This window comes from Epinephelus fuscoguttatus, linkage group LG4, assembly GCF_011397635.1.
Source record: "Epinephelus fuscoguttatus linkage group LG4, E.fuscoguttatus.final_Chr_v1".
NCBI classification, from domain to species: domain Eukaryota; kingdom Metazoa; phylum Chordata; class Actinopteri; order Perciformes; family Serranidae; genus Epinephelus; species Epinephelus fuscoguttatus.
Window position 1 is genome coordinate 5,690,503 of NC_064755.1, and position 14,974 is coordinate 5,705,476.

The window sequence follows — 14,974 nt, forward strand, 5'->3', positions numbered from 1 at the left end:
AACATAGTTCCTCGACCGAGCATCTTCGCCACTCTGAAGAGGCCCCCTACCGCCAAACCCAATGATTTCATACCGCTATTTAATGACTGCATCTCTGTTGCCTCATCCAGAACTCAAGAATACCTTCTCTTCAAAGACCCAGAGGACAAGTTCCACCCAAGTCCTGACGTTCTCACTCAGGTAGGTAACTTTATACTTCCAAAAAAACTGAAGACAGCCACCTTTTAGAATTTGACAGATTTTAGTAAAGTGGTCTTTAATCCATCTCATCCTCCAACAGGTCTTCCTGATGACCTACATCACTGAGAGTGTCAACCTCAACATGACGGATACCTTCAACTGCACAGCCATGACGCCTGAGCAGCGCATCCTCCTGGGGGCTGACTGGGTCTGGGCCGTGCTGGAGAAGCCCACCAAGAATCCCCGGATCCAGATCGCCGTGCAGGTCCTACCCTTACCTGATAAGGAGGAGGCTGAGGAGAACAGCATCCCTGGGGAGGCCTGCAGCGAGTCCGTCCAGATTGCCCAGCAGGAGTCCAGCAACAAGAACATGTATGAGAAAATGGTGGACTTCTGCACCTCCATCGGCAAGGACTGCTACGCCCTGTTCTTGTTCATGGGAAGGAAAAACGACAAGGGGAATATCTACGGCGTCCTTAGCAACAACTTTGATGCAGCCATCGGGAAATGCGACAAGATTGACAGAGCTTTTATTGAGAACTTCTTCAAAGGCTCAAGGTATCTCCACACACCTTCAGGAATGATGCAGGCCATTGTCACAAAGAAAGAGGACGACCCTCTCACTCTCATGATTAAATTCAGTTGAACCAAAGGGACTCACAATATCCTAATGGCCAATAACATGATACAGTAAACTTTATGTGGTAGAAATGGGGGGGCTTATGATGTATCTCTTGAGAAATAACCTCCAGACCTACTACAATGTTGAGTTTGATGAAGTAGAAGGCCTTTGAGAGTACATTCTGGTTATTTCTGTCTATTTCAGTTGTTGATGGTTTATCTTACAAATATGTCAGTTGTTGTTTCCTGCTTTTTACTTGGAGTCCTGTTTTCAGCAGCTTAATCTAGTAACTCACTGAAACAAGTCATTTAATAACGAGACCAAATATACTGCGTCCTATCGGAGCTGCAATGCTTTCTAAAATAGCGACATAACATGATGCTCAAGTTTTATTGGATAACTGGAAAGCTAGACAAGTCCCAGTGCAGTGTGTTAATGCAGCCTGTTCTCATTACCAGGCTGTCAAATATTGATGCTCTGTCTCCCCCCTCAGCATGTGATATCAACACCAAAGGCACCTTTTGGTGCATGTGAACCCATTTGTGGCAATACTTGACACTGTGACGTAGTACAAACGGTGAAAAAGTCTGCATAGGGTGGGAGTTAGGGAAGGTGGGGCAAACAAACATCAGACTATCACTAGGGAGAACAAAGTTCATGTCCTGTGTGACACCAAAAGTCAGTGTTGTTTTAACGTAACGTTACGCAATTTACGTATAGTTGCCTTGCACTTATATTAATCACATCAGTCACATCATGTTGTAACAAACACACTTATTTCAACCCAAATCATCTTTTTTCTAAACCTAACCATGTAGTTTTGTTGCCCAAACCTAACCACAACCGTTTCACAACATAAACCTATATGTGCGTCACACAGAGACCAGGGGTGTAACAGAGCTTTGGTATTTGATTATCCGACAATGAGAACGGGTTGTTGAATGTATGTTATAGAAAATGTATTTCAATCAGTTCTCTTTATTTGCCTTTGATATTTTCAGCGTGTATTTGAACTAACTGAATGAAGTGCAGTACGTAATGGCACAACAAGGAAAAGTGACACCCAAAGTTAAAAAAAATACAAAGTGTAATTATCCTTTAAATACCAGCCTCAGGTTATGTTTGGCTAAGCATCATCCTTACAACCAGTTTGTCTAAAGACACATTCTCACAGTGGACATTTTGACTTGTCAAACATGGGTGTAACTAATAAGTAATGACAGTTGCACCCAATTACATGTTTTACTCCAACCAGGGAGCTGCAGCTTGAGGCAGGTTAAATTAAAACTTGTTAAGACTTCTTTAAAGCCACTCAGAATAAATTTTTACTTTGACCAAAACTGAGGAAAAAAAAACATGAAATGACTTTGGGTTAGGGACAATTTTGCCCAAATGTTTATTGACACACAAAAAGTGACTTTTTTGTCTAGTGGAGGAGATGAGGGTAGAACAGGACTGGGAAATACCTGGCTTCTGTTGGACAGTTTTCCTGGCTATTTTGTGTCTTACTCTACACGTGGGATTCCACTGCCTTAATTACCATCATGCAGTTTGAAAAACTTTTTGAATAAAATACACAGATTCTTGTATGCATTGCCTTGTACTGGTTTCAGCCATGCTGCGAAATCTTGGTTAAATTTTTTGTTGAATTTGCACTTACGGTGACAGCTTGTTACAAGTGGATCCTCTGCTCTGAGCATCTCGGCCAGAAACAAAATACTAGTGTTGCTGGTTCCCTTAAAGGAAGATTTTGTAAGATTTAGCAGGATTAAGTGCCATCTAGTGGTGAGGATCGAAGATTGTAACCAGCTGAAACTTCTCTTGGTTACAGTTCCGTAAGTTCATTGTTCAGGAGGTTTTGACTGGGAGCTGAATTATTCACAGAGATCTCTTCCTCTCCAAAGCACATGGACCCGGTGACTTAAACCAGTAAAAACACTGAATAAAGCAGCTTCACGTTTAAAAAAATCAGTCATTTTTTCGAGGCCCTTGTCACAAAGAGGCCGCTAACTACTGTGGCTAACGTGAAAACGTAAATGGCCCTGTCTAGTGTCAGTGATTGTTTATCCTTTCTGGGCTACTACATAGAAACATGCCAGTGCAACATCGCAATATCCATGGACAAGGACCCACTCTCTATGTAGAAATAAACTGCTCATTTAAAGGTAATGATAGCACAGTTATTATTTTTAGGGGATTTTAATCATGCTTATTATATTTTATTGCTGTTATGCCCCCAAAATCCTACACACTGGTCCTTTAGTAGAGAGCCATTAGGTAAATTACTTTTTTATATTGATGTTACCAATTATTTCAAAATTTTACTATGATAAGTCAGAGAAAAACAATTTATAAAATCCTACTTCCCATGTCTTAGCATTTTTTAGACTTTTGAAAGATTAATTTAAGTCATTTTAATTCCAATACTGGTAATAATATTAGAAATAGCTCTGTTCTAGCCAATTAGATGTGATTTACAGCCAAACTTCAGACCTGTCTTCAGTCGACAATGTTTCTTTAATAGTGAAGAGACAAACCATTGTGCTGCAAGTCAAGTGTTACAAGGTTAAATGTGTGAGTATGGAACCAGAACTTCATTTGTTTTATCAGTTGGATCCATCCTGACACTAATCACAGCTTAAAGAAGTAGTTCATGGTCAATCGGTATATTTATCTGCATTCCAATGAAAATACAGAGGAATGTTGTTCACATAAAAAGGGTGCACTTGGTCAGCTCCCTCCAAAACAACCTGAGTATATTAGTACATGTTCTTTAAAGTCCAAAGACACACAATAATGACCATAACAGCAACAGGGCCAATGACTTTTGTAACCAACTACCTGCTGTGTTCGAACAACATGTAAATGTGAGTTGGATTGAGGCTTTCTTTATATTATACTTATACTAATATTAATGATGACATGATATTAATAATATGGAGAGGGTTAGAAAACATCTATAGTCTTCTTGATGTTTTCTCATCAACTATGATATTGTTTGAATGCTGTTATGATAGTGCATTAGTGGGGCCATAAAGGAACACACTTAAAACTCTTTTGTTTTCATCATTTATCAAATATTACTCACAAACGAAATAAATCAAACTGCTTAGATCTTTAACAGATGATTGTATGAATTTAAAAAATATTGTAAATCTCTTGTTGTCACATAATGTATGTCATTCAATATTAATACATATCTTCTCAACATTTCTCTGACTCAGTTGTTTCAATCCTCCATGTTGTTGTGTTTTTTCTTTTTATAGAGAATTTGTGTTCTTGCACGTTGTGCAACAATGTTAAAAAGCTTTTCGAAAGAGTTGAGTGGAAAAATGTTCTGTGGTGATGTTCTTAAAACGGTCTTGTAGCGAGCAAACAAAGTTGTGAGACAGGGAAGTAGCTGCGTAAATGATACTAAACTTAAAAAACAAAGTGCACTTTGTAAAAATACGAATGTAGCAGAAAACTGTAGAAATGGTGGCAGAGTGAAGGCCATGATGTAGGCAGTGTGTCCCAACATTTTTTTGTTAGCACTAGTAAATACTGTAGCCTATATTACTGTGGGGACACAGAGAAAGTAAAAATAGTTTTTTAGCCTTCCTAGTGGCATAGCTCAAGAGATGACAATGTCCATCTGCTGGTCAGTCTTCCATTTTGGTCGTGACAGAAATATTTTGGTACAACTATCCTGATGACGTGAGCTCAACTTTGTGGCTCAGTCTCTGTATCAGTCTGGACTCACTGCCACCCCAAACACTTTTTCTGGCCTTAATCTGGCCTTGCAGATGACTTTAAATCTGCCAACAGTTCAGTTTGTCAGGTGTATGCAGCATTTCTGACAGGTTTAATGAAGGTGTTGGATGATGAACAGACTGAAAACTTTATCTTATGAGGTAAAACTGATGCTGACAAAGTTTTCCTTTTGGGGAAATAATTTGCAGTTGGAAAAAAAGGTAATAAATCTTAATATATCACAATATATTTTATTGCAATATTCAGCATATCGCAATACATTTAATATCGTGATAATATTGTATTGTGACCTAAGTATCATGATAATATCATTTCATGGGTCTTCTTGTGAGTCCCACCCCTAATACACTGTGTATTAACAATATAGGCCTGTCATTTTTTATTTAAAATTCAAAACTTTGTCCAGATCAACAAAATATTCAGTTCAGAATGTAGAATCTGTAAAGGCAACAGACTGTATGAAGTACTTTGTTGTTTAAGTAGTCTGCAGTAGTTGTGGTTTGTTGTTCTTTTAAAATTCACTATCAGCTTGATCTCTTGCCCTGAGCTATACACAAAGCTAATAGAGACTATCTTGCAATGGGATCAGTGGGGGTGGAGGTAAAATCAGCCTTCACAGTGACTGCATCTTGACAGACATATCAACACCTACTGGATGCAACTGTTGTTGTATAAGTACAGTACAGATCTTTGAACTCACAGCCCAGTCAGGAGGTAACAATCACACACTATGAAACACCAGCACACCACCTGCTCATCTCCCTTTGAAACTCACTCACGGGACAAGCCAGCTGGGCCTGCAGTTAAAATCTATGTAGGTCAGGATTCTCACCCTTATCTCCCTGAGTGGGTTCATTGCTGTTTTTACACATTTGGAAAAGGTCCAGGGAGCCAGTGAGTATCCAAATAGGAGGCAGAGAATGGGCACGGACAGCAGAAACAGGTGTGGTGGCCATCAGAGGCCGGCCGAGGAAAGGAGGTAACTGCAGTGATGGACATCGTAGGAACACTATGAGACAGAAGTACCTCCTCTAGGAGAGGCCGCGCTGGTGTTTTATAGTGTGAGTGTGACCTCCTGATTAGACTGTGGCTTCAAAGATGTGTCTCAGGGTGTTTGACATAAAACCGAATGTTTATGATCTTTAATAAGGATTTTCCACTAAACTGTCAAAAATACCATTTATTTTGGATGTATTTGTTTTAAGACAATACTGCATACAAATATCCAATGCAAAGGCACACTTACAAAACATCACTAACCAGGGCTTTACAAAAGGTACAAAAAACAAAAAAAATCACACAGTATTAAAAAGTAACAGACCAAAAAACACCAAGCAGGGGCGAAGTGCGGCTCTAAGAAAAAAATACATTTTCCTGCAGCTGGGAGGCGTGTTCGTGTGTTTCACATGGGAAGATATTCTTTGTAACATGGGCCAACATGTCACAGCAGTCACAGGATTCTGTTCACTGATTAGTTGAGGGTATTCTCTGGCTGCAAGTCAGTGCTAAAAGTTAAACTATCCCCAGCTTTTAGTTTAGCCACACTTCACCACGGAATCAAACGGCTGCAGCTTGAAATGGCTGCCGCAGCTTTTCATGGACAATGCGTGGCAGCTTGCCGCAGGCCGCACTTCGCTGTTGCTTGTTGTGTTTTCAGTGAAAGAGTGGCATTACAAGTTCGAGGGCAATGTTCTGCAACCTCACCTTGAAATGGCAGAGGACTGAATTTTTATTGTCAATCATTCCTAAAACTTTTTTGCTATCAAAATTAAGGCAAAACTTCTAATTATGTTTAACTTTCTTTTGAGTACCACTTTGAGTATCCACTTACATTCAATATTTATATGTTAGGAATGTTTAGAGAAAAAAAAGACGAAGACTAGAGACTGATTCCATCATAGCTCATCCTTCATACTGGCTCCTTCTTTGTGGATTTTACGCTTACATGTGCATTCAGCGGTGTTGTCATCTGGCTGAGGCACAAACTCCATGTTTGCGTGTCGTGTTGGCTGTCCTGTCTGCCGCTCTGAGTACATGTGCAGCACTCTGTAGTAGTAACAATACAGTCTGCTGGGCTGCAGCAGCTCTCTTGCTGCTGTCTGACCTACCCTGGCCATCTCTTGCGCTTCAGCGTCGTTCTCTTTGGCCCATTTGATTTTCTCCAAAAGGTCCGACAGGTTTCTCTTCACAGGGATGTAATGGATGCCGGCTTTAAGGTGAATGTAGAAAAATTCATAATACTGTGAGTCCTGCTTCAGAACAAGACTGTTGCCAAGCATCAAGTACGGAAACCGATATGCTGCCACTGTTCCATCCACGTTCACCTGGTACTTATACTGAAAGAGGAGAAAATCAGAAAAAACATTTTAAATATCAAGTGTTTCTTAAATGTATTCAACTGCTTGGGTCCCTAAAGGAGACATCACATCAAAAGCAGAGGAAAGTAGTAAAAAAATGGAGGAAAAAGCACCTGTCTCACTGAGAAAAGTTGCACATTGCAGCTTAAAGTTACAAGATAGAAGTACCTTAGAATGAAAAAAAAAAAAAAAATTCATTATGTATCCATTTTTTCTCACCTTGAAGAAGTCAAAGAATCCAACAAGCGGTGCTTTGCCCACATGTTTCTCTCTGTCTCTGAAGAAGAACCATCCTGTGATGCCTGCGTCCAGCAGCTCTGGGTTTTTCTTGGACAGAGAGACCAGGTGAAGACGCTCCTCTCGACTGTCCCGGCCACGGAAAAATGCCCGATCCGTTTTGTTCGCCCACGGAGGCCCTGGCGAAAGCAATGGCAAAGTTTCAAGGGAGTAAAATAAAAATGTAGAATTCCCATAGTTTTAATTGTTTTTCATCTGGTGTCATACATGAAAAGACCCCAAATAAACACTGTAAGTGAACTACTTGATTACTATAAGTAAATTTAAACAACATTTGTGTCGGCATGATTCTGTCCCAAGCTTTATGATCCACCCAAATGGTTTCCACAGTAACTGGTATGTACCTCCAGAAAAGTTACTTAGTCTTTGTCAGGGTTTAACTTGTACTTTAAGGATGCTTAAAGCCTGGGGTGAGGGTGGCGACATCCTCTGACTCATTGGTTAAGTCAAATTTATCCTGAGTTTTTTTCTGACTGATTAAAATGACAAACCAGTCTGAGGCTGAGACCCACACAAGTGATGACTGCAAATGCAGCTGTGAGACAAACAGACAGAAAGGTGTGTACAGTAATACATTTAGACTGTATTTTAACAGTAGAAAGAATCAGAAGAATTACTGATGTATTCATTTGATCTGTACCTAATCATGTTGACTCCGTGTGACTGAAATCTCATCAATCTGGCTAAAATGGAATGGAAATGGATGACAGGCAACTAAAACACACCCTGAAATGACGTAGTGTATGAGCTAACTTTTTTATCTGGAGGCAGAGGTGGAGGGGATGGCGGAGAGTGGAAGGTGTGTCACCTCGGCGAGGTGAAGACTACTGTTTAAGATCCAAGAAAAAAAGAAAAAAAAAAAATTTTTTTTTTAAGTGACTCATTGCTGTGGTTTTTTTTTTAGCCACCAAACTTTTTTTTTCAGCAGGAATGATGCCAAAGTGGATTCTTTAAGCCCAGACATGACCTTTTCCCAACCATAACCAAGTGGTTTTTGTGCCTAAACCTAACCACATGTTAACCACAGCGTTGACGAAGCGCAAAGTTTCAATGTATCCGCTATAATGTAAAAATATAACATATCTGTGGTTTGCTGGAACATGCAATGCCAACATTTACTCTGGTGATTGGGTTAAATAAATACAACAGAGTTAACCAGCATATGCCGGCCTTTTGCTGGTATCATGCAGTTGTCTGGGAGATTTAGGTATCAACAGCCAAAATGTCCAGTGGAAAATATGCCAGATAAATCAGTACATTCATTAATAGCATATTAAATAATCTAATATTGTGTGATCTATAAGATATGTTGCCAAGAAACCTTAAATATAAACTTATGTTCACCAGATTTTAGGATTTTTATTACAGAGGGATCTGTCTATCCACTGAAACCGTACAGAGTGCCTCTTCAGAGCATATGCCACATCCAAGGCAGTCACAGTGACGTACAGTGTGAGCAGTCAGGTTGTGGCTTGACGACTGGACCGCACAAGTACATAAATCATGAGCTTTGGCTTTACATAACAGACTATTTACTTGTACAGTGGAAGTTGGAATTAAACAACAATATTTCTAAAACGGGCTCAGGTGGTACAGTGCTTGCCCAGCTTTGGCCTGCTTGGTGACGGCATCATGGACCACGTTCTCCAGGGAGGCCTTCAACACACCGCAGGTCTCCTCGTAGATCAGACCGGAAATACGCTTCACTCCACATTGGTGGGCCAGACGGTGGACAGGGGGCTTGGTGATTTATGGTGACGCTTGATGCACCTAGTCCTCTTCCTCCTTTACCTCTGCCACTAAACCTGTGATTAGTTAATCTGTTTAAATTCAGCTTATTTGAGTTATTTAATCTGAAGTGTTTTATTGCCATTTAAATCTAAGTTATTATAATGGATATTTAAACATACTGTAAAAGTACAAGTGTGTCCATAACTTTAACAGCTGTCACATGCAAATAGTTTTCTAGATTTGGCAGACTTACGTTACGCTTTTGTCAGTTTTAGTGTTTGAACTTGTCAGTCACAGTGACCAACCAGGGCTGACTGACTCTATTCAAAGCAACACAGGGACCGATGTATGAACTTTGTCCCCACAAACTGACGAGTAACTTACACACACAGATGTAAAATTTAATGTTTGAGCTTCACTTCACGACCACGGCAGTCCTCATAGTGGCTGAGTGTGTGTATGTGTGTGTGTGTGTGTTACCTGTGTGTCCCTGGACAGACAGCAGGTCATTGGTGACACCTCTCATGGTCTCCAGGGTGGAGTGTGTGACCTCGTAAGTGGGGAGGACAATGTCCCGTGTGTCTGTAGAGCCACACCATGACAAGATTGGAACAGCATCCGCCCTCCTGGTCTCCAATGGCCAGTCGCCAACATTGATGTAAAACTCCACATCAGGCACCCTCACCTTCAACAGCAAATTAAAGATCCCAGGAGATTGAAATCATGATGATGATGATGTCACATGCAGTCTCCTGGCAGTGATATTAGGATACCACCACTGTAGTAAATGTGCCAGAACATGCAGAAACACCACTATAATCCTTTAACATCACTAGAACTCAAACCCAACCTCACCTTTCTTGTTAGAGAGAGCAGAATTTCATCAGAGAACATCTTGAAGTCGGTGTATTTTCCAAGGGTGCTGCGATACAACTGGTTGTTGATGATGGCGTAGTGAATGAGGCCGCCTCTGTTGGCGAATCTCTTAGGCACTTCTTGTCTGAGATACTGCAGGTTGACTGCTGGAAAAGCTTTAAAGTCAGCCAGAATCTGAGGCTCCTCAGCAGGACACTGCATGATGCTCTGCCAAACGGAAGCATCGGATTCTGGACAGTCGCAGTATTCATGATAGACTGGACCTGAGGGTTAGATAAGGGAGGCAGAGAAGGTTAGATCATGGCTGCTTTTGTTCCATCTATCCTGCATCACATTTTACTATTGGCACCCTCAGGATTAAAGGAATACTGCACCCATACAATGACAATTTGTACATCAATTACTCATCACATGTTATGTTGAGTTTGTGAAGACAATTTTTCTCACATGCCTCCATGGTGAATGGAGAATCCAAAACAACAGCAAAACAATATCAAAACATTCATTTATAAATTCTTACACAACTAGTGTAGTATACACCAAAACACAGTGATGTTGCACAACAACAATCACTGCCTGGTAGACAACTGGTAACTGTTTTGAATCATGGAGATCTGTGAAATTGGATACTTGTTTATTTCTTTTGACATGTTGTAACTGTACAGTTTACACTGTGTTGCTTTGCTAGCATCTTTGATAAAACAAATCTACTGGCACGGAAGCTAAGAAATGTACTGCTGTAGGGTCGCAGCAAAACTGATTTTAGCCACCAAAGAAAAGTCCTAAAAGAAGTCCCACCTAAAAAAATCTGTATGGTATATTTACAATACTTTTAGGAAGTGTTTACTCAGTGTCATTTGATTTTATGTATGTGATGACAGGGTTTTCTAACTGAAAGTTTTTGTAAACCAACACTGTCATCTGGTCTATAATCCAAGTGTCATTTATCCAGTGTATACTCAGATCTTCCAAAAACACATGCATTTTCACAAAAGCGTTACAATACAAAACACTTCTGCCTACAAGCAGTCTGCCCTGAGGATGGGTGTGCATGTGAGCGCATCTGTTGATGTGTTTTAAATCATAATGTTTTAGTGAAAATGTTTGGGAAGTACTGAGTATATGACAGGATAAATGACACTTGGATTATACTGCACAAGTTGTTTGAGGGTTTGTAACAAATGTTTTGACATAGTATTGCTGTTGTGAAATGCAAACTGGTTTCTTCAATTCATGAAGAATGTTCACCTTTTCTGGATTCTCCGTTCACCGTGGAGGCATGTGATAAAAACAATGCAACTCTAACTTTTTTGAGACAGGATGGACTCATGGTTGCACAGTTTCTTCATGTTTTAAAGCATCCGGTGTGCTTTGAGGAAGTTGTGTGACAAGAAGTGAAGCACAACTGCAAACTGGCCATAATATTGCAATATTACTTTTATTTGCGTAAACATGACCCTGTCTGTCTGCCCTGCAAGAGATCCTTCCTTACTTCCCTTTTTTCCTGTTATAGATCTTGTTTTCTTTTTTTATTGTTTTTACCTGTATTTAGGACAGCGATTATGATTATAAACTGCACTGATTCCAAAGCCTTTCTGTGATGCTGGACAATACTAATAAAAAAACTTGAGCTAACTAATTAATGTGTGCTGGTGTTTATTAATGCATGACACAGCACAAACCTTGGATGATGTAGGGTGACTTGGCAACAGCAGCATCTTGGTGGAGGACCTCAACCTTCAGGCCCCTCAGCACAGAGCCGTAGAGCCGGTATCTCACCAGGAAGGAGCCGTCTCCTCTGTCCAGGGGTGGAGGGACATGGATACGGATGTGCTCCTTCTTGTCCAATGGACTTATCCTCACTTTAAATGTGTCTTTACCTACACAGCACATGAAAGAGACATTTCAGTGACCAGTATGACTTGATGTCCTCTTGTTGCAGGGCTTCATTAATGGCAAATACTTCCATTAAATTGTGTGTAGAGGCCCCTGCCTACATACATGACCCCCTGTTGTCAGCCAGAGACACAAAAAACCTTACTGAGCATGACTGAAATGAGCACTAGAACAGTTTTGGAGGCTAAATGAGACTGTAGATCTGGAAATTTGCTGTGTTACCTACTCAGGTTTCGTCGATAAAATAACCCGAACAAACCACTGTTAAACGCAGTGTACATCTGCTGATAATGTATACATTATGTTGGGTAATCTCAAGAAATGATGCGCAGGGGAATTAGCTAGCTTAGCCATTTGGCAGCAGCCGCTCTAGCCTGTCAGTGATTCAGTGTTTAACACAATGACACTTTGAGCACACAAAGTGTTTGAGGTCGGTTTACCTGGAGATAAGGTCAGGTTGTGTCCGTTTGAATTGACCGCCTGAATAAAGAAGTAGCGGACTGGTAAAACAGAGTCGGGGTTCAGCCCTGGACCCCAGATGAGACATCTCTCTGACTTGATTCCTTCACTGTCACACACCGGGAAGTTTATGCTGATAAATACCATTAAAACTATAAACTTACGCCATAAACCATTGTGAAAGGGCTTAAATACGTCTATGCCACTCTCACACACCATATTCCTCTGACTGCTAACTGCTAGACGTCTAAATGTATTAAATATTGAGTGTAAAGTTTTGATGAAAACTCCTATGCCGACATGTTGGTGAAGAGAAACACGCCCACTTTCCGACGATGCCTTCAAGGGATGTCGGAAATAGTATTTGCTCAATGTGACTTTTGAACTAAATTCTGTACAGTATTAACTAAACCATCTCTGCTACTCAAAGTCAACTCACTCATTTGTTCTGGAGCATCCGACCATACCTGACAAATTACTTCAGATAACAGCCTAATTATGCAAAATACATCAATTCAATTGTGCTACTACATCTCCTTTGGTGGTTTTGGTCTTGTATGACTGTTATTTTTGTTGTGCTTGAGTCAGTGTATCATAATTTTGAGTAAAAATTACATATCATGACTTCATTTTGAATCCTAGGCTAATATATTAGGGTCTATTGCTGCAGTTTGTTTGGCTGTAATGCATGATTTCTGCTATTTTGGGATTGCATCCACATAGTTGATGCACTTATGTATCTTAAGTCACTGTGTGGATAAAAGCATCAGCTAAAGAAATGTAATGTAATGTAATAGTCTCACAGGAGAATTTCGAAAAAATATTTTAGCACAAACAAATGTTTACATCAACTTAAAGCCTCTGTATCTGTCCCTGTGTGTAACATTTGTTAGTACATTACACATATTCTTTATATTTCACACTGTGAACTTTTGAATATTCCTTGGTAAGTATTTTGCACATTCCTTAATAAAATGTACAGCTCTTTCATTTTAATGTTGTGTTCACACAGGGCACAAATAAAACAGTTCATGTGAGTGAAGTCAATGTAAAGATGTAGTGAGACACAAATTCCCGCCAGGCAGCGTGATGGACGTGATGGATGCGACGCGAATGACGCAACATACATGAATTAAGCAGTGCATGAATAGCGCGATTTTGCGTCATAGACTTTTTTGTGAGAGTTAAAAAAATTTGAATTTCAGCTACCAGTTTGTGCCATGATAGCCAATCAGCATTGAGATCATCCAAGGACATACGTCACCAATGTGGACCGCTGGAAGTTCAGTGATTTCACGCATGTATGACACAAGTTATTCACACATATGACGCGAGTCAACACAAAATATTCTAGCATTCAAACTTTAGTAACACAATGTTAAACTTTGCATTGCGTTTGGTGTGAATAAAATAATTTGTGTGAGTGAATCACATGTTAAGTCAATGTAGAGGCGCGATTAGATACGAATTCCTGCCAGGCAGTGCAATGGACGCAATGGAAGTGATGGATGTGAGTAGCAGGATTTCGCACCATACGCTTATTTGCGAGAGTTGAAAAATCTGACATCCTCCAGGGAAGTTTGACACTGAGGACGTACCGGCAGAATTTCATTCATCAGAAAAAGGAGAAGCTCATCATGTCAGTCTGTGGCTACCCAGAGCTGTATGACACCAAGTCCTACTTTTATGGAAACAGAAATAAAAAGGAGCTCGCTTGGAGGAAAGTGAGTGAGGAGGTCAGATTATCTGGTAAATTATGAAAACATTCAGCTGTTACTTGATTCCAGCTATCGGTTGTACTAGCAAGTTAGCACTACTGGATCTCTGATGGTTTTGGGCTTTCCACAGCAGGTACAAAGCAGCAACCCTTGCAATGTAGTCACACCCAACCATGGTCGCTGATAACAGAGAAAATTTGTGTCTTTTGGGCACTCACGTACCCACGACTTCATGCATGTATGATGTGAGTTATTCGCATGCATAAGCATTGTTGCCTCACAGCAAGAGGGTTCCTTGTTTGAACCCAGGGTGGGGCAGCCCTTCTGTACCTGTCCAGGGTGTACCCTCGTACGCCTCTTGCCCAGTGTCAGCTGGGGTAGGCTCAAGCCCCCCATGACCCCTAACAAGATAAGCGGTTACGGAAAATGAATGAATCAATCAAACTCGAGTAATTTGATGCAAAAATTAGCATTGTGTTTGGCATGAACGCAACACAAAACAGATATATTTTACATATATACAAACTAGTCTTAGGGTCCAAGCCCCCAAAGTTTGTGCCAGTCTATTATTAATCGTTGTCTTCAACTACAACTCAAATTGTCGGAGCTGGAACGAGCTGGAACGAGCTGGAAACATGAAACTTGGCTCAATAAATGGAAATGATTTACAAACGCTTCCCAAGAAATGTGATTCTAATTGGCCACATGGTGGTGCTGTAATCTAAACCCAAAATGTGTTATGTATGTGGACAGGCCACGGCCTTCATGCTGTGAGTCTGATTGACTTGGAATTTGACAGAATATCCCAGCTCAGTGTGCTCTGCAACAAGCCTCTTGGACCATGAAGTCCCTCATGATGGATTTTTGCTAATTTGCATGATAGGAAAAACATTTATGTGATAGATATTTTTTGGATTTGAGTCTAACTCTATCAGCTCCAATTCTGGTACACAGGTTTATCATAAATGAGCAAGACTGTTAAGAAAAAACATGGCTGCCATTAATTAAAAACATAAAGAGTGGGGCTTAGCAGGACATTGGCCACAGCTCATAATGATTTGTCCAGTTATCATTAATCTTGGTAG

At 40.4% G+C, this 14,974-nt stretch overlaps 1 protein-coding gene across 2 annotated transcripts; it reads right to left on the reverse strand.

Annotated features, from left to right (window-relative positions):
• Nucleotides 1–5,720: 5,720 nt before the first annotated feature.
• Nucleotides 5,721–12,483, reverse strand: poglut3 (protein O-glucosyltransferase 3). 2 transcript variants are annotated; one of them, XM_049574465.1, is made up of 6 exons: nt 12,153–12,483; nt 11,499–11,696; nt 9,796–10,079; nt 9,421–9,625; nt 7,132–7,328; nt 5,721–6,891 (listed from the first exon to the last, which is right to left on the reverse strand). In XM_049574465.1, exons 1-6 carry the CDS (start codon nt 12,388–12,390, stop codon nt 6,451–6,453), a joined length of 1,563 nt encoding a protein of 520 aa, XP_049430422.1. In that variant the 5' UTR covers nt 12,391–12,483; the 3' UTR covers nt 5,721–6,450. The 2 variants fall into 2 exon arrangements, with proteins under 2 accessions (XP_049430422.1, XP_049430421.1); XM_049574464.1 differs by having other exon boundaries at nt 5,722–6,891; nt 9,421–9,620; nt 9,791–10,079.
• Between the last annotated feature and the right edge of the window lie 2,491 nt (nt 12,484–14,974).

Excerpts from the sequence above, each read along its gene's own strand:
- poglut3 (XM_049574465.1), bottom strand. The coding sequence starts at position 12,390 with ATGGTGTGTGAGAGTGGCATAGACGTATTTAAGCCCTTTCACAATGGT. Across the intron at positions 9,626-9,795 it reads TGCTCTCTCTAACAAGAAAG|GTGAGGGTGCCTGATGTGGA; the intron begins GTGAGGTTGGGT and ends TTGCTGTTGAAG. Across the intron at positions 6,892-7,131 it reads GATTCTTTGACTTCTTCAAG|TATAAGTACCAGGTGAACGT; the intron begins GTGAGAAAAAAT and ends CTCCTCTTTCAG.